The 21,152-nt window shown below is 33.7% G+C and overlaps 1 protein-coding gene across 1 annotated transcript in view; it reads right to left on the minus strand.

The window, feature by feature from the left end:
- The window catches only part of LOC126893476 (solute carrier organic anion transporter family member 74D-like), a 51,934-nt gene that overhangs the window by 15,828 nt on the left and 14,954 nt on the right, over nucleotides 1-21,152 (minus strand). The window contains exons 3-4 of the mRNA XM_050663733.1: nucleotides 12,524-12,835; nucleotides 6,782-6,937 (exon numbers count right to left, since the gene is read on the minus strand). Of these exons, the coding sequence (XP_050519690.1) occupies nucleotides 6,782-6,937; nucleotides 12,524-12,835 (468 nt within the window). The remainder of the gene's footprint in view (nucleotides 1-6,781; nucleotides 6,938-12,523; nucleotides 12,836-21,152) is intronic.

The following is a 21,152-nucleotide window of genomic DNA, read 5'->3' on the forward strand; positions in this document are numbered from 1 at the left end:
ATTTCAAGAGCTCATAAATAGCGCGTAATTCTGCCGTAAAAGCTGATTCAATATTCCTATTTTTAAGTAGTGGGGGGGGGCTGACTCAGCCCCCCCAATAAAGTATTAAATTCCTGCTCAGTGTAACGAGCTCAAAATTTTTAGTTTGCGGAATATGAGAGCTCATAAATAGCTCATAAATCAGGGCTATTTGTTTTTTAATTTTTGCAAGTGGGGGGGGGGGCAGCTCAACACGGGTGAAAAATTGACCATAAACAAATGAAAACCGAACTAACTTCTGAATTTGTACGACGGGTAAGACAGCTTAATCGGTTATATCTCAATAGTAAACATTTGTTTAAGGCATTAAATACGTACGCCTTTTCCGCGCTTAGCTACTCATTTGGTATTATCAAGTGGTCAAAAACCGATATAGAAAGTCTTCAGCGGAAAGCAAGAACAGTTCTCACAAAGGCACACAACCATCATCCTCGCAGTGCAGTAGAGAGAACAACATTACCGCGGTATCTAGGAGGAAGAAGACTCATGGACATAGGTGAGCAATTGGATAAACAAGTGGCTAACTTAACCCTTAAACGCCCAACCTTTTTTAGGTTCCATGTACGCCCAAGGGTGGGTAAAAAATATCCACCTCGAAAATAGCTAATATATTTATTGAGAGTTGTTGGAAATTGATTAATTAGAATCTTATGCTTAATAAACACAGCATCTTCTAAAATATTAATATAAACAATTTACAAACCTTACAACAAAATTACAATGAACATCAAAATTAACATACCAGTAAAAGCTCGTAATTCAGATTTGTCGATTTTCTCCACATTCTTCCTTTCAGCCTCTTCGTTGGCAATTAATTATGTGGATTATGTAATTATACGTCGATAATTATATGGATTATGTTCCTACCAACGAGCAAATAAGTAGAACCCTTTAGTAACAAGTTTTACCAAGTGTGTACTTTTTATGCCCACCCATATTTAACTCAAGATATTATTTTATTTTCAAAAATATCTGTAGAACCAATTCAACATTCGATAAAAGGCTGTCTTTTTAACAATAAATAAATTTTTAAACACGTAATAATATGTTACAAGGGAATACGCATTAGGTGGACATTTTTTACCCACCCTTGGGCGTTTAAGGGTTAAGAACTTATTTTCAGGCACAGGCTGAATCATCTAATTTACATCGTGCAATCTGCGCAGTAGATGACTCAACGCCGCTTAAACTGAGGGAACAAGAAATGCGCCTAAACCACCTATTTAAGGACGAAAAAATGCGCACCTGGATGGGTAAACCACTGCATGGACGGCATCTCAATGAGGTCAACCAAGAATATGTCGACAGTAGAGCGTCGAACTATTGGTTGGTATCAGGAAAGATGTTTCCCAAGACAGAAGGTTTCCTACTTGCCATTCAGGATCAGGTTATTCCAACTAGAAATTACCTGAAGTACATTGTAAAAGATCCTCAGGTCCAAAACGACAAATGCCGATGTGGATGTCAAGCCCAAGAATCCATCCAATATTTTACCGGGGGCTGCCAGGCGTTTCTCGGAACTGATTATAAAGAACGCCACGACTCAGTAGGAAAGATTCTCCACCAAGAACTAGCTAACAAATTTGGACTTCTCCAAACCGACCATCTTCCTTATTATCAATACGTCCCTAATAGAATGCTTGAAAACGACATCTGCAAGCTATACTGGGATCGCACTGTGCTCACAGACCAAACAGTGGCACACAATAGACCGGATCTCATACTAGTTAACAAATTTACTAGGCAAACAACATTAACCTTCGGAGTACGAAGACTGGGTCAAGCGTGACCCGAAATTCACTTATTTCTTAATATTTCATGAAATAATTTTTTTACAAATCTGATTGATCGTAAGTTCTCCTCATCTGTTTCAATCTATTTTTTCGTGTATCATTCGTGAACATGCAAATTGCAGTTTTTCCTCTACGTAAAATCTATAATGACGGGTCACTCCTGACCCGGTCTTCGGATTTCGAAGAATTTTTCAATGTGTTTGTAGATACACGTAAAACGCAGCCGTCTCTGTTTACCGGTGAATGTATTTAAGGGCAAATGATTATGTTTGTAGAAATATTAGTGGATAGTTAACCTTGGGAGCAAATGTAGTGTCTAATAGGCACATGTCCATTTCTGATTTATATACCAAGTAAACCAAAGAAATACGGTATAAAGGCTTAGACCCATTGTGACGCTGAAAATTTTTATTGCTGTAACTTTGAGATATATACTGGAAAGATTGGTGATCAATCTGAACGTAACCAAGGCCCAAGAGTTGTCAAAACACTTGCAGAACATTGGTATAGGTCTGGTCGAAATATTACAACTGATCATTTTGTTACCGACATTTTTTTATCTGAAGAACTATTATCCAAAAATTTAACTCTTTTGGGTACTATCAGAAAAAATAGGAAGAGTTTACCCAAATCATTGCTTGAAATGACAGATCGCTCACTATATTCTTTAAAAATTTTGTTCACTAAAAACATTACCTTAGTTTCATATGTAACCAAGCCTAACAAGTTTGTTGTATTATTATCGACCTTACATAATGAACATGAAATTTCTGATGAAAACCAAAAGTTTAAACCAAAGATTATTTTGGATTACAACAAAACCAAAAGTGGAGTCGATATTTTAGATAAATTGATCAGAGAGTACACATTTAAAAGAGCAACAAGAAGATGGCCCTTACGAATATTTTTCAACTTTTTGGATATTGCGTGCTACAATGATTTCGTTCTCTGGAATACGAAAAATCCCGAATGGAACAGCCAAGTAAATATAAAACATCGCAGAAAACTATTTCTGGAGGAGCTTGGAAAACAGTTAACCTCGCCCAATATAAATTGAAGAGCGGAAGCAGTACAAGAAGAACCCACCGGATACCCTAAATCCGTAATCGCTGCAATAGAGACCACCAGTGTTAGTGTAAAAAAGCAACTCGAAGTGCCGCAATCTGCAACAAAACGAGGTCGTTGTTATTCTTGTAGGGGTAGTGACAATAAATATTCAAAGAGGTGTGACATGTGTAAAAGATTTGTTTGTAATACCCATTCAAAACGCGAAGAAGTCCATATTGTCAAAATTAAATGCAACTACTGCCAAAAAGACCAGGATGGTGAACCATCTTAAAAAATTTAAATACAAAAATTTAGGATTATAATTTTTATGTTTCTTTGTTTTTTGTTAAATTAAAGATACTCTTTAATAATACTGACTATTTAAAACATCCTTATAAATAAAATGAGAATGGGTCACGCTTGACCCATCTTCGTAATCTAAGTAAGTCAAATAATCTCCGTACTCCGAAGGTTAATAGAGGTGTCGATACCTAACAACAATAATCTGCGTGTTAAGCACAACGAAAAGATCGCCAAGTATAGAGATCCCGAAATACAAATAAGGAGACAATGGAGAATGGAAAGTACCCAGACAATACCTATTATTCTTTCTACTACTGGAGTCGTTCCAAAGAGCCTCATAGAAAACATAAAAAATCTGGGTCTAAATGAACATCTTTACAAGGCTATGCAGAAAGCTGTGCTACTCTCGACCTCGAGATGCGTGCGAAAATGTTTGGGAGATACTCCGGCGTACCAAGTTACCTAGGGCTCAATAACACGGAAAGAGTCCCACCAGGGCTCAATCCTTTTGATACCTTAGGTATCTGGGATGAGTGAATTTTCCCCTTAAAGGGAGTGCGGGCCGTATGACTAAATCTGGATTGAAGAAAAAATAGAAAACTGCCGAGACATAAGCACTCAAAAAAATTTAGCTCGTAATATTGATTAACAGTGATTACTAAATAGTATTTCGTTGTAACAACGATTTAATTTGTTGTTTGAACGAACTTTTAGACATAGACGAATGTATTTGGTTATTGTCACAATGATTGAATAATAATTGTGAGAATAACTAGAGTACATTAATCAATAACACTCAATTTATTCAGCCAATAACTTAGTTTCGTATATTTAATAAATACTGTTAATTCTGACAGCAACTCACGTTCTTGATTTCGTAGACGACAAGCAATTAGGTACCTTGTTTTATCGTGACAACGTACAAATTTCATTAAAACAATGTACAAATGTTGTTAATATAGAGTAATATATGATTATTGAATAGATGTAAATTGATTGCTGTGACAACGATTGCATTAATCAATCTATTACTGCATTTAATACCCACAATGAATGCGTGCATTGTGACAATAGTCGTAGTTGTTAAGACAATAAATGTTTTGCTTGACCATTTGAAAGTTAACGGCTCTTCCTTATCGTGATACCCCTAGCTTCTCTGTGTTACCGAAGTGCAGAATAATAATTGTATTTCGTTTTCAAGTGTAGTCCGTAGTAGAAGGAAGTTTTTGTGTGTGTATTATCGTGAAATTTCGGTCGAATTCTTTTTATGAAAGAAGTGAAAGAAGTATATTAAAGTGTGTAAATGTTTTTTAATTTCCTTAGCTAAGCGCTTTCGACATAAAAGTCATCTTCAGAGCTAATGGTCAATATATAAAAAGTACCGGCTACTTAGGAATGTATTTTCTTGCATCTCATTAAGAAATTTGTAATTCAGGTCCACCGTACAACTCCGGCTGATGAAAGCTAGTTTTAATTTTTAGTTTTTCTATGGTAAAACAATGAAAACAACCACTGGGACGATACATACATATAAAAATTTTTTCATGGTAAAGGTTTTACCCAACCATTTTGAAGTGATATGAGCTGGCGACTTCAAAATGGTTGGGTAAAACCTTTACCATGAAAAAATTTCTATATGTATGTATCGTCCCAGTGGTTGTTTTCATTGTTTTACCATAGAAAAACTAAAAATTAAAACTAGCTTTCATCAGCCGGAGTTGTACGGTGGACCTGAATTACAAATTTCTTAATGAGATGCAAGAAAATACATTCCTAAGTAGCCGGTACTTTTTATATATTGACCATTAGCTCTGAAGATGACTTTTATGTCGAAAGCGCTTAGCTAAGGAAATTAAAAAACATTTACACACTTTAATATACTTCTTTCACTTCTTTCATTCATTTCAAGTGTGTACAAAACCTATCAGTCTTTCAAGAATTCTTTTTAAATGTATTAATTTTTTCGAATCCTGAGAAAACTAATTATTATTTTTGAAAATTTAAATGCAAAATAAAAGATTACATTATTATCGAGGATCTGAATTCCCTGAGAACCTCTATAATGATTATTTTAATAAGATTCAATTAATTCAACAGAAACTTTTTGTTTATTCTAAGGGATTTTCTGACCTCGGAAATAATGTAATATTTTATTCTGCGTTTAAATTTTTCAAAAATACTTATTAGTTTTCTTAGAATTCCAAAAAAAATGAATGCGTTTAAAAAGAATTAGATCAAAATTTTGCACCTGCGCTCTCAAAAAGGATTCAAGTGTTATACATTTTTGGAATCACTATTTCAATCGCTTTTAAATAAGCTGTCACATGACGTACTTTCCCATTAAAAAAAATCAAAGTTACGCCGCGCCTGTCACCTGAAGAGGGATCGTGTAAAGTTCGAAACATTGATGTTATAATATACTTTGATTATTTTAAAAATCGACCTATCCGAGCGTTTTGCTTATGTGCTAAAAATAAATAAGTTAATAATTGGGTGGGGGGAGTTTAACACTTATTCCAGTACACTGTATAAGTGACATCATATGAAAAATCACACAGTGTAAAGTCTTTTAGGTTAAGGACAAAAAAGGGGGATTTGAAAAATTATTATTAATCAATTAATATCATAGATTGGGCTATTGTATTCAGTAATTATTAATATAAAATACGTTCATAGTAGGAATGAACGAAACTGATTGTAAGAATGAATAGAATTGCTTGTAAGAAAAACCGTATTTATTGTGGGAATGAACAGAATTAATTGTAACAATAAACGGAAATAATTGTAGAAATAAACGAAATACGTTAGGAGAAATAACACTGTTATTGACACAACGAATAGTCTTCGTCGGTCAATTAACGACGTTGTTTTTTTTTTCAATAAATAGTGTTCGTTGACTCAGTGAACAGAGTTCGTAATATCAATAAATAGTGTTCGTTGACTCAGTGAACAGAGTTCGTAATACCAATAAAGTGATATTATGGTATACATAATGAATGTTCATCCATTCAATAAACGTAATACATTGGCTTAACGAACGAAAATAATGAATTGATGAACACCGTTTTGTTGTCCCAATAAAACCAAGAATTGGACAAATTTTAAGTATTGCGTTTGTTGTCTGAATTAACATTTTTATTGATATTACGTACCTTTTTCGTTGAGTGAGCAGAAGACTCCTGAAGCCTCCAGACTCCAGAAGCAATTACAATACCAAGAGTGCACAATAAGTACTGAAGTTTTCGATGTAGTAATTGCACTTATAATGGAGCAAGTATAAATCCTTGCCTGACACCCTGTTTGAGTGGAATTAATTTATAAGTGTGTCGAGAACTTTTACTGATTTAGTGGTGTGTTTGTATAGTTTGGATACAACGGAAATTAGGTGTTGCTTTTTGCACATTTTTTCGTCTTTCTTTAATGGAATTGATGAGCCAATAGTCACATGAAAAAAAATAAAAACAATATACGATTTAAATTATCGAGATGTAACCTTTTTCTTAGAGGTCAATTTAATATTCCTTACGTATGATTTACTACCTGATTAGCTTTTAACATTTTAAAGTGCTGTCAAACGTTAAAAAATACATTATACCTACCATCAACGATCTCTTCTTCTTGCATTGGATCGCCACCTGCAGCAATGCTAACCAAAGAGTTAACTGATTTTCTTAGAACCATATTTGGAAGTACTTTTGGGAACATGGCCATTCCAGCCCCAATTAGGAAGGTTAAAATAATTACTATAATCCATACTGTAAAAAATACAATTGACTTATTTTTACATACAGTGGGATACTCCAAAGATTGATGATATTTCCGTTTTCAGGAGCAATGCAAAAAATGTTTCATTTGAAAATATATACAGTGCGCAGATTCTAAAGATGCCGCTGGGGGAAGGCGTCTATGCGCAGTAATATAGTCGGTGTATTAGAGAGAAAGTATTTGAAATAATGAAATAACAAATTTTGTATTATTATTTGTTATTGGATTATTTCAAATAGTATCTCTCTCATACACCGACTATAATACTGCGCATAGACGCCATCCCCCACCGGAACCTTTAGAATCTATGCACTGTACAGTGTTTCTCATTATATTTTGACCCCCACTTATTTTCCTTAATTTCGGGAATGCAAAAAAAGTTTCAAATAAAAGTTGTATTATTTTATCTGTACTGACCAACAGTGTAGCAACAGACCAAATTTTGTATACAGGGAGTGCCCAATAAAATGCATCTTCAATATTTCAAATGGGACACCCGTATTTTTTTATAGTTTTGAGTAGCCCTGCATTTCCTGATTACAAATATATGACATAATGTAGCATTAGTTTTGTTCTATAATGGCGTATGGTACCACAAAAGGGTAACCATAGGCTATGCAACTGATATTTCAAAATTAAACAATTATTAATTTATTATAAACTGTCAGTCCTCATACTGAAATGGGTTACACTTCAGATGAAAAAGTAGATATATTCTCAATTTATGTAAAAAATAATAAAAACAAGCAAGCAGCAAGAAGAGAATATAAGCTGATTTATCCAGATCGATAGACTCCTTCTGCAAATACATTTTTATATATTTATCGTCATGTCATAAATGAAAAAATGTTTGAACGTACTATCGTAGGAAATGATGATGAAGATCTTAATACTTTGCTTTACTTTGAAGGTAAAAATTAAATACTTAAATAATAGATTAAATCCATAATAACATTTTTATTTTAGACAATTCCGAAACTAGTCTAAACAATGCTACTAATGCATTAGAGAAAAGCCGTGCAACGATACATAGAGTTTTAAAAAAGCACAACTATAAGCCGTACAAAATATTACCGGTACAAGAACTTACCGATGTTCATAAGAAAAAGCGTTTACAGTCCTGTCAAGACATGCTTACAAATTTGAACAATGATCCTAATTATTTTTATAACATTTTATGGACAGATTAATCAAATTTTTTCAACTTCAGGCATTTTTAATAGAAGAAATAGGTATTCGTGGGAACAGAAAAATAATAGAAAAAGAAAAATTAAGCAAATAAAAAAGTCAGGAAGAAAATCAATAAATGTGTGGTGCGGAATATTTCAAAACAAAATAGTTGGACCATTGTTTTATGATTATAAATTAACTGGGGAATCATATCTGGACACAGTCATTAACGAAGTGGATGAGTTATTAAATCAAAATTATACACAAAATCAATTAAATAGTATAATATGGCAACAAGATGGAGCACCGCCACATAATGTCGTAGCCGTTCAAGAACATTTAAATATTCAATTTAATGTGTGGATCGGCAATAAGGGTACCATTACATAGCCACCAAATAGTCCCGACTTAACACCATGTGATAGCTTTTTATGGGGGTTTTTAAAAGAAAAAGTGTATTTTGATTCAAATACAGATATTAACACTATCACGGCAAAATTTCGCGAGGAAATTGAAAATTTAAATGGTCATAATAACACAAATTTCTGACGCATTAGAAAATTTGAGACGAAGATATTACTCGTACATTGATAACAATGGAGGGCACTTTGAGCATCTATTGTAATGTTAAATATAGTATTGTATCTTAAATGTAGTATTGTAAGTCATTATTTTGTTGACTTTCTAAATATATTTTTTCTAAATATATGTTTTCTTATCTTAGTATAGTATAGCAGTACCATACGCCATTATGCAACAAAACTAATGCTACACTACGTTATAAATATATTTGTGATTAGGAAATGCAGGGCTACTCAAAACTATAAAAAAAATACAGGGTGTCCAATTTGAAATATTGAAGATGCATTTTATTGGGCACTCCCTGTATACAAAATTTGGTCTGTTGCTACACTGTTGGTCAGTACAGATAAAATAATACAACTTTTATTTGAAACTTTTTTTGCATTCCCGAAATTAAGGAAAATAAGTGGGGGTCAAAATATAATGAGAAACCCTGTACATATATGTATATTTTTAGGTCATTTACAAATTGATAGAATTGTACACTTTTTGGTGTACAGTAGGGTGCATCGAAAAATGCGAAAAAAAATTTTTTTTTTTGGGATGGAAAAGTAATACCTCACAAAAGTTGCCCAATCAACTGTTAAGTATTTTGGTAAAATTTTTTCGAAATTGGAAAATATCTTCTGCCCTCCCCCCAAGACAGTTAAAAATTTTGAAAAAATGTTAACAGACGAAAAAAAATTTTTTGCGATGGAAAAGTAATACCTCACAAAAGTTGCCCAATCAACTGTTAAGTATTTTGGTAAAATTTTTTCGAAATTGGAAAATATCTTCTGCCCCCCCCCCCCAAGACAGTTAAAAATTTTGAAAAAATGTTAACGGACGAAAAAAAATTTTTTGCGATGGAAAAGTAATACCTCACAAAAGTTGCCCAATCAACTGTTAGGTATTTTGGTAAAATTTTTTCGAAATTGGAAAATATCTTCTGCTCCCCCAAGACAGTTAAACATTTTGAAAAAATGTTAACAGACGAAAAAAATTTTTTTGCGATGGAAAAGTAATACCTCACAAAAGTTGCCCAATCAACTGTTAAGTATTTTGGTAAAATTTTTTCGAAATTGGAAAATATCTTCTGCTCCCCTAAGACAGTTAAACATTTTGAAAAAATGTTAACAGACGAAATAAATTTTTTTTGCGATGGAAAAGTAATACCTCACAAAAGTTGCCAAATCAACTGTTAAGTATTTTGGTAAAATTTTTTCGAAATTGGAATATATCTTCTGCCCCCCCCCCAAGACAGTTAAACATTTTGAAAAAATGTTAACAGACGAAAAAAATTTTTTTGCGATAGAAAAGTAATACCTCACAGAAGTTGCCCAATCAACTGTTAAGTATTTTGGTAAAATTTTTTCGAAATTGGAAAATATCTTCTGCCCCCCAAGACAGTTAAAAATTTTGAAAAGATGTTAACAGACGAAAAAAACAACTGTTAAGTATTTGGGTAAATTTTTTTCGAAATTGGAAAATATCTTCTGCCCCCCCCCCCCAAGACAGTTAAAAATTTTGAAAAAATGTTAACAGACGAAAAAAATTTTTTTGCGATGGAAAAGTAATACCTCACAAAAGTTGCCCAATCAACTGTTAAGTATTTTGGTAAAATTTTTTCGAAATTGGAAAATATCTTCTGCTCCCCCAAGACAGTTAAACATTTTGAAAAAATGTTAACAGACGAAAAAAGTTTTATTTCGAAACGAAAATGTAATAACTCACAAAAGTTGCCTAACACACTATTTAGTATTTTAGTAAAATTGCGTTGAAATAAAAAAATATTTTCTGCCTCCCACGGCAACTAAAAATTAGAAAAAATACATTAATATGCGAATTTCTTTTGTAAGGGAAATGTAATACCTTATAGAACTTGAAAAATTAAATTCGGTTTAAATTGGAAAATATTTTCTGGTTTCACAAGGCAATTAAAAATTTTACTTAAGAAAAGTAGGTATACTAAAACATTCTTTTTATAACAAAATAGCCTAACTTGTCCGTCTCCCTGACGTCACCCAAGTTTTTTAATACTAAAATAAATAATATAAAGCAAAGTACAAAATTAGGTAAATAAATATTACAAAAAAATATGGTAAAAGCATTCTATTCGAAGATGTTTTCCGATTTAGCATTAAAGTGAGGCATACTTTTTCTGGAATCAATACGAATTTTTATAAATCCATCCCTCGAATACGCTACAAAAACTGATAGAGGAGCTTGTGTTACAAGCTTGACACATCGTTCTATTGTTTGTGGCAGTGATATTTCTCAATATCAATGTTAAAAGGGTCTAAGTTAGGATTCTTAATAAAATCTCGCCGATTGTCACTCGAAAATCTAGAGAATATGAATATAGGTGGTTCTGTAAGGTGATATTCTTGTTAGTAAATTAACTCGAAGTAGTCGTTTGAATCAAAATTTTTATAGGAGAAAGTTTGAAGACCCTCACGTTTTTTGATTTGGTCACTGGCAAACTTCTTTTGATGTCCAAGGGGTAGATCATTTGAATGTCGCAGACATACAAACCACTGAAGCGGTTTTTAAAGATGTTCTCCTAACAGCCGTATTACATCACCCTTAACGCCAGTATTTACGACTGTTTCGTCACATGCAATAGCTGGATTTGATACTTTCTGATATACCAGACCGCGGATACCCATATCCGAAATATTTGCACCCTGGCTCATGCACAAATGTTATGTGTTCTTCCACGATCGATTGACCATAAAACTTGGTACTGTTTTTTACTTGAGCTAAAGTTTTGTCTTTGCGTCGGTAACTTTCTTCTTTTACCTTTGTTCTCTCTGATTATATTTGTTTTTGTTTTCCCTATCAATCGAGCTTATCACCATTTTTCTGGGACGTCTTTGTTTTAATAGCAATTTGCGCTCATCCAGAGGCACTTTTTGAGATTTGCTACAAAGACAATTAATCAGAGTGTCACATTTGCATGCTGCAAGATCGAAACGTGTAGTATTACTTTTGTTCTTAAAGCATTGAATTTTATTTTTGTAAAATTCACTGTTTTGCTTGTTCTTAAATGGTTTCATAAGTTTCATATTTATATTTGTCATGATAGGCTTTTAAAAGCTGAATAATTCTTGTATGTTAAATTATTGGAATTAAAGCCTTTTTCCATATTTCCTCCAATTTAATTGCAACCGTGTTCGGCAATACCAGAAAATTCTGGCTCTTTCTTGCTGAGTTTTTTATCCCCTTGCAGCCACAAAACATCGCTTGTTTGTATTTCGGTAAAACATTTTCAGGTATATTTGGTGGTTGCCCAAAAATGGGGCGGTCCACAGCACATCTTGATTTTATTCTCCATGATCCTGGTTTATCTATTTTAAAAATCTTTAATTTACAAACAACAATAATAACAAAGTAACGCACCGCACCAAACATAAGCGAAAATTACACGCACGGACTCACGAAGCGTGACATTTCAAAGAGGCTGGGGAGACTGAAAAAACAAATCAAATTTTTTATATATCGTTTAAATTTGTAATTCACAACATTTTTAGTTTTCTTTAATTGATCTTAGATCGACTTAGCTCATATTTTATTCCAAATAATATAAATTGAAATTTCCATAAAAATCAGATATTTAATAAAATTCAAGGTCGTTGGGGGGGCAGAAAATTCGCTCAGAAAAAAAATAAAAATACTAATATGCTGAAAAATAACACTAGCAACTTTTTCGCGCTATTAGATATAATATTTCCAACTTTTATTTTTTCGATGCACCCTAGTGTACAGGTTGACCCAAAACATGTCAGTGTGAGAAATAAATCTGTAATAATTTCAATTTTGTAAAAGATTTTTATACCACTTACTTGGAGAGACAAATATACCATTAATATGCAGAACATAAGGCATCCACGCAAAGTAAATTCCTCCCTGTTTTCCGATTACGTGAGAAGCTAAAACCAGACCTATCAACACAGGGCTCTGCTTTGTAGATGTATGATCATCAACATAAGTTAAACCGTGGGAAAGGAAGGATATGATTACAGATCCAAAAACTACTTGGAAAATTATTATATACACAAGAATTATCTCATCAAAATAGTCTTGAGCCATTGTCTCGTTTGAGACATTAAATCTGTTGGATCCGTGAACTGTAAAATTGGTACATAAAGGTGGACCTAGAAAAAGATTTTTATTAGTCCTATGAAATTACCTCTTTGTAATCGTATGAGATAGATGGTAGTATTAAATGAATGATAAATATTAATGCACACTTACTATGAACCAGGTTTCAGCTTTAAACAAGGTTTGATCTTCGTTTTAATACCTGTTATAGTTCGTCCGCTATAACTTTTCCCATGCGTCACGATTCATTTTCAAACAAATTAAGTCAAAACATAAAGTGAAACGAACGTCGATGTGTATATACATTTTGTATAGTGTATACTACACACATCAGCGTACGTTTCACTTTATGTTTTGATTTAATTTGTTTGAAAATGAATCGTGACGCATGGGAAAAGTTATAGCGGACGAACAATATTACTTCCTCTATTACCATATTCCTAATTTCCTGTGTAGTTTTACTTAAGCTTATGTTAAATCACTTTCTATTAGGTACTGCGTTTTTCTTAGTTTAGTTTTATACTTCATAATAAATATTTTGTCCTGCATAATGTCAATTTTTGCCTTTGGGGTTTTAAAGGCAAAAAAAGATTTTTTATGGTATCAACATAAATGGAGAGAAGCTCAGTCAGTTGAGATTCGCAGATGATATTGTTCTTATAGCCGATCGTATGGATGATGCAGTAATAATGTTGAAATCAAGTATATTCAAATGGGAAATAAGCCACAATTTTACCTAAAAATGATTTTAGTGAAGTCGGGTGTCGTTGTGAAAATACAAAATAATACTAAATAAACAAAAATGTTGTTGCTTAGTAAAAAATTCTTCTAATAATTTATTTAATCTGACTCATTTATATCGGCAATTCAGACACGTATTATACATTTTAAAGTAGACGACTTTAAAATGATATTGCCAATATTGATGAGTTGCGTTCCTGGGACGACTTTACTAAAAGATGGTTCATTCGATTACATGAAATCAATCCCAACTCAAGAATATCCGCCACAAAAAATCATAGCATGTGATCTGTCTTTAAAAAGACAACCAAATGCAACGGTGGCACTGAAATTCTCGCGTTAGAGATTCCATAGTAAATCACGAGGGAAAACCAGGAAAAACCTCGTGATACTATCCCGACATCCTAAGTATTTGGGTTTACATTTTGAGAGTAAACTAAATGTAAACCCAAATACTTACGATGTCGGGATAGTATCACGAGGTTTTTCCTGGTTTTCCCTCGTGATTTACTATGGAATCTCTAACGCGAGAATTTCAGTGCCACCGTTGCATTTGGTTGTCTTTTTAAAGACAAATCACATGATATGATGTTTTGTGGCGGATATTCTTGAGTTGGGATTGATTTCATGTAATCGAATGAACTATCTTTTAGTAAAGTCGTCCCAGGAACGCAACTCATCAATATTGGCAATATCATTTTAAAGTTGTCTACTTTAAAATGTATAATACGTGTCTGAATTGCCGATATAAATGAGTCAGATTAAATAAATTATTAGAAGAATTTTTTACTAAGCAACAACATTTTTGTTTATTTAGTATTATTTTGTGTTTTGACAACGACACCCGACTTGGGCGTCGAAACGTTAATAAAATCATTTTTAGGTAAAATTGTGGCTTATTTCCCATTTGAATATACTTGATTATAAAAATGCCACAAGAAAATAGCTTCAGAACAACATTAATAATGTTGAACAAATTATAATCACGCTTCCTTAGAGATAACAAGACGCAAATAATGACTAATTGGTGCTAAATCGTAATATTGTTGTTGATGAAATGGATATTGAGCAGACTGCATCTTATAAGTACTTGGGACATGAAATTCGGTTGGAAAGAGATAACCAGACGTGCGAGCTCCCACGTCGTATAGCACGTCGTTCTTAGCTTGGGCAGCGTTTGGTAAACTGAGCTATGTATTTAAATCGGTCTTACCCATATGCCTGAAAAGCAAAATCTTTGACCAGGTTTGTTGGCTATACTCACTTATGGAGCGAAAACATTAACACTCGCAAAAAGCTAGTGAATAAGATTCGCGTAACTCAGGCTATGGAGTATAAGATTGTTCAGAACATCGAACAATATCTTTAATGAGCCATCTACTAAAGATATTTCTAAAAATCATCCACAACCGAGTTTATCAAAAGTTGGAGTCAGATATTAGTAATACACAGATGGGGTTCAAAAAAGGACTAGGTACTCGAGAAGCTCTCTTCGGTTTGAATGTTCTTACACAAAGATCTTCTTCTTCAAGTGCCGTCTCCTAATCGGAGGTTGGATATCATCATCACTATCTTTACTCTATCCACCGCTGCTCTAAAAAGTTCTATAGAACTGCATCTAAACCAGTCCATTAAATTTTTACCATGACACTCTCCTTTTTCCTATACTCCTTCCGCCTCTTATCTTTCCCTGTATTATCAGTCTTAGCATTTCATATCGCGGTCCCCTCATTACGCGTCCCAGATATTGTAACTTTCTTATTTTTATTGTGTTTATTATTTCGCATTCTTTACCCATTTCTCGCAGTACTTCCGTGCTCGTTTTCCTCTGTGTCCATGCTATTCTAAGCATCCTTCTGTAACACCACATTTCGTATGACTGTAGCTTATTTATGTGTTCTTGCTTTAATGTCCAAGCTTTCAAGTCCATATTGTAGTATAGAGAACACGTAGCATCTCAAATCTCTTACTCTCAGTTCTAAGCTAAGGTCTTTGTTGCAGAGAACTGTTTTCATTTTTACAAACGCATTTCTTGCTATTTCTATCATGGTCCTTATTTCTGTTGTTTGATCATTTTTCTCGGAAATCTAGGTTCCTAGGTATTTGTATTTATCAACCCTTTCTATCGGTACATTTCCCAAATGTATGCTTGTTTGTATGTTTGTTTTCTTAGTTATTGTCATGTATTTGGTATTTTTATATTCATTTTTAGTCCATATTCTTCACAGAAATTGTTTGTTTTGTTTAGTAGTAGTTGGAGTTGTTCAGCAGAGCTTGCCATAATCACGGTGTCATCTGCATATCTTATGTTGTTAATAGATCTTCCGTTAATTATTATTCCTTCACTTTGAGATAGCAATGCTTCTTCAAAAATTGCTTCACTATATGCATTAAAGAGTAATGGAGACATAATATATCCCTGCCGAACTCCTCTCCTGATTTCAATTTCTGGACTGGGTTCGTTATCTATTACAATTTGTGTTCTTTGATTCCAGTAAAGGTTTGTTATTATTGGTAAGTCCCTTTTATCTATGTTTGTGTCTTTAGAATTTGGACTAATTTTTTATGTCTTACTTTGTCAAAAGCTTTCTCAAAATCAAGGTAACAAACATGCACATCCACATTCATGTCCATGCATCTTTGAGCTGACACATTAAAAGCAAATAACGCCTCTCTGGTTCCTAGTCCGTTTCTGAACCCAAACTGATTCTCTATTCCTTCTTCGATATTATCTATTCCTTCTTCGAGTTTTTTATTTATACGACCATGTATTATTTTCAAGAATAATTTGAGAATGTGACTTATTAATGATATTGTTCTGTATTCACTGCAATTTTTAGCGTTTGTATTTTTAAGGATAGCACAAAAGGTTGAGAGTAACCATGAGTACACAAAGATGCCTAGACGTTAATCAAGAAGTACATGCATGTTTTATCGATTTTGAAAAAGCGTTTGACAGAGTACACCACGATAGGCTAAGAGACATTATTGAAAGAAAATACATAGACAATAAAGATCTGCGAATAATTCTCAACATATATTGGAATCAGAAAACTAACATCAAAATAGAAAATGAGATATCAAAACCAATAGAAATATGTAGAGAAGTACGACAGGGATGCATTTTGTCACCACTGCTGTTTAATGTATATAGTGAAAGCATCTGCTAGGATGCCCTTTTGTAAGCAAATGAAGGAATCGTAATCAATGGAGAGGTTGTAAATAATATTCGATGCGCGGACGACACTGTAGTAGTTACAAGAACAGTAGAAGAATTACAACGATTACTTACAAACATAAATATTGCTTGCAACAATTATGGCATAAACAATAATATCAAAAAACCAAGTATATGGTCTTAAGTCTTGGTCTTCTTCCAGGTATTTCTTTGAACTGGTTTCAATCTTACTTGTATGAGAGGAAACAATTGGTTAGAGCAAATGATACAGACTCTAGTCTCAAAAATGTTGTATGTGGGGTACCACAAGGTTCAGTATTGGGTCCTCTACTTTTCCTTATCTTTATTAATGACATGACTAGTTTAAAAATCGCTGGAAAAGTTTTTCTTTTTGCTGACGATACTAGTATCAATTGGAGCAACTCAAATATCGCAACTTTTCATGCCACTATAACTTCTGATTTACTCACAATAAAATCCTGGTCCGATTCTAATTTACTCTCTTTTAACGTAGATAAAACAGTAGCATTACCCTATAAAGGAACTCTTCAACTTTTACCCCTTCATAACAACCAGATCAGTATCGTTGATTCTGTAAGGTTTCTTGGTATTTTTTTAGAAAGCAACCTTAAATGGTCCCTTCATATCGATGTGTTAAGCAAGAAACTATCCTCAGCTTGCTTTGCAATAAGATCTGTTTCGAAGGAAATGGATTTAGCCTCTTCCAAAATAACATACTTTTCATTGTTCGAGTCCCATCTTCGATATGGTCTGCGTTTTTGGGGTTCTGGTACAGCTGCCCAATCCGATGTTATTTTTAAATTACAAAAAAGAGCAATAAGATATCTGTTTGGCCGCAGAAGAACAACACATTGCAGAAGCTACTTCAAAGATCACAGGATTCTAACATTACCTTCTTTATATATTTTAGAAACTGTTTGCTTAATTTGTAAACATCTACATGTCTTTCCAGCAAGATCTAGACATGACTATTCCACCAGAAATTCTACCTTTGACATCTATTTACCGATCCCGTCCAGTGAGTTAGTAAAGGAATCTATATTATATTCTGCAAAAAAACTATACAACCATCTCCCTCTACAACTTAAATCTGCAAAATCTTTCCCCAAGTTCCGTAAAATGACAAAAGCCTATTTATGTGAAAGACCATATTATTCAATAGCAGAGTTTCTTAACCAATAACTAAGAAATTACAGTATTCTTATGTATAAGTAGAATCTTAATCTATATTTGAGTGTCATATGCAGCAGCATAACTTATTAAATTATTTATTAAATTTCTTAAAGTAGATTACGCAATTTGCAATTTTTTTTAAATTTTGCAATAGATTGTTACTGATTTTTATTTCATTTTATTATGTTTTATTTACATTGACGATTTGTATAGTTTTAGTAAATTGTATTTGTTATTGTTTTTTTTATGATTTTTGTAAGCTTTGTCTATAAGATTGTTAAATTTTTCATGGCAATAAAGCATATTTCTATTCTATTCTATGGTCTTCAGTAAAATCATGACACAACCAGCACATATTAGTATAAACGACATTCAAATTGAAAAAGTATCAAGTTACAAATACTTGGGAACTTTAATAAACGAAACTGGAGACCAAAACAATGAAATAAAAAGACGTATCGAAATTGCCAGGGCCACCTTCATAAAGATGAGAAAATTCGTCTGCAACCGAGATATAAGCATCCCCCTACGATTAAGAATGCTAAGAGGCTACGTATTTAACACGCTATTATACAGTGTAGAGGCCTGGACTCTTAAACAAAACAACATAAAAAATATTGGAAGTTTCGAGATGTGGAGCTACCGTCGAATGCTGAAGATAAGTTGGGTTGAAAGCATCACAAACCTTGAAGTAATACGAAAGATAGGAAGAGACCCAGAAATTTTGTTAACGATAAAACGAAGAAAACTCGAGTATTTGGGTCACCTGATGAGAGGTCATAAATACGCATTAGGTACTTCAAAATATAATGCAAGGAAAAATAGAAGGAAAACGAAATCCAGGCCGTAGAAGAATGTCATGGTTGCGGAATTTGAGAGAGTGGTTTGGCTGCACCACTAATGCACTTTTTAGGTCAGCTGTAAACAAGGGCAGGGTAGCCTTGAAAATTTCCAATCTCCGATAGGAGTGGCACAAGAAGAAGAAGAAGGCTATGGAGCGCCAGATGTTGGGTGTCTCCCTGAGAGACCGAATCCTAAAGGAAGAAATACGTCGTAGAACACAAAACAACAGACGCTGTCGAAAAACTCGCGTCACTAAAGTGGTATTGGGCAGGACACGTAGCCAGATTGTCAGATAACGGATGGACAAAACTTATTGTCGAGTAGAGGCCACGGGAAGAAGTACTAAGAAGCAGAGCACGCCCACCAATAAGATAGACAGACGTTCTGAAGCATGTTATGGGTAACTGGATTCAAGCCGCAGAAAACAGAGACAGATGGAAAGAGTTGAAGAAAACTTATGTCCAGCAGTGGACGCGTCCTGGTTGGTGATGATGAATGTCGATTTTGTCGATTTGAGATATTCAATAGCCTAATATCACCTTATACACACTTAGTTCTTAATAAATTGGCAAAACATTTCAGCGATCACGTCAATTTAGATTATATTGAAAAAGGCGACAACATAGAAAATCACATTGCAGCATTAACAACAGAATAAGAGTTAAATTCCATCCAAAAAAGAAAACATAATAAAGTCCCAGGAATAGACGGAATCGGCTCTGAAGTGTATAAGAAAGCTGGTGACCATCATTTGGCAGTAATCCATAAACTGATAGTAATAACATGTCAGAACGAATTGATACTAGAGGAATGGCCAAAGGGAATAATATGAGCAAGATAAACTTGATTGCAAGAACTATAGAGTTATTTTTCTGCATACAAAATATTCGAAAACGTACTTTTAAGAGCCCTAAAATCTTTACAAAGCTTCTTATTGGGCATTACCAATGCGCATTCACTGCTAGAAAGGCAGCTATACACGAAATACACCCACATAGTTAAATTTTAGAAAAGTCACTAGAGTACAATATAGATGCCCACATCAAAGCACCATAATATTATGAGAATGTGTAACACAATGGTAGATTTTGTGATCATACCTAAGTGGGTTAAATTGACAGAACTAACAAAAGAAGGACCAAAGGTCTCACTACGGAGACCAAAGGATTGTATCCTCGCTCCGACCCTCAGCTGCTAAGAGGAATGACTCTGGGATGGGCAGCATATGGAAGACTACGTGATATTTTTAAAGGTGATATACCTATCAGTTTAAAAAGAAGAGCCTGTAATGAATGTGCCCTGCACGAAAGACACTTACTCTAACAAGGACCTCTGCACGAAAACTACAAGTGACACAACGTAGAATGTCATTGTTGGGCATAACGTTAAGAGGTAGGGTAAGAAACGAAGAAATTCGTAGAAGAAGTGGTGTAGAAGACATTATAAAACACATAGCCAAAATTAAATGGAAGTGGGCAGGACACGTCGCTAGAATGAGAGCTGATAGTTGAACTAAAAAAATCTTGGAGTGGAGACCGAGAGCGGATAGACGAAACCTGGGAAGACCACCCACAATATGGACTGACTACATAAAGAGGATTTGTACCAATTGGATTCCAGCAGCGCAAGATAGATCTGAATGGAAGTTTTTCGAGGAGGCCTATGTTCAGCCGTGGACGACTATGGGCTAATGATGATGATGATGATGATGTTTATAATACAGGGGCCCACAAAAGTTGTCGCGGGGGCCTCAAATCTTCAGCTACGCCACTGGCTCCCTGGTACATATTTATATTCGTGAATTCTCGCATTTAAAATAATGTATTTATTTTACATAGCGATCGATAATATAGTTTCAATCGCTATGTAAAAAAAATGTGTGTGTACATATACATTGTACGCACGTAAGAAGTTATACTTCTATATTATATGATTTCAGCGAAATAAAATATTTTTAACAGTTTATTTTTATTTTATTAAATATTAAACTGAGTTTAATACTTAATTACCATTTTCCAAATATCCTAAAATAAAAAAAAAGACAGCAATTGTCCGCATTTGAACCCGGGACCTCTCGATTCGTAGTCGAATGCTGTACCAACGAGGCTACGAAGTCATTGTTTTGATGGTTTCTCGGACATTATGACAAACCACGGTAACAAATTGACGAAGTGAAGTATTAAATAAAAATGTTTTAATAATACGTATTACCTTACTCCCGAGGAAGACAAATCCAAAGACACAAAAATTATAATAAATATATTTACTAAAAACACTAATATATTTTTCCACACCTTTTTTGGACTGGTACATATAACTTAAAAGATTAAGCAACGAACAACATCTGCCTCTGTGCGCATGCGCGCAGTATTATAAAAAGTCACTCTCTATTGCGCCTAAAGAAGTATAACTTC

Source organism: Diabrotica virgifera, chromosome 10 (genome assembly GCF_917563875.1).
Source record: "Diabrotica virgifera virgifera chromosome 10, PGI_DIABVI_V3a".
Lineage (NCBI taxonomy): Eukaryota > Metazoa > Arthropoda > Insecta > Coleoptera > Chrysomelidae > Diabrotica > Diabrotica virgifera.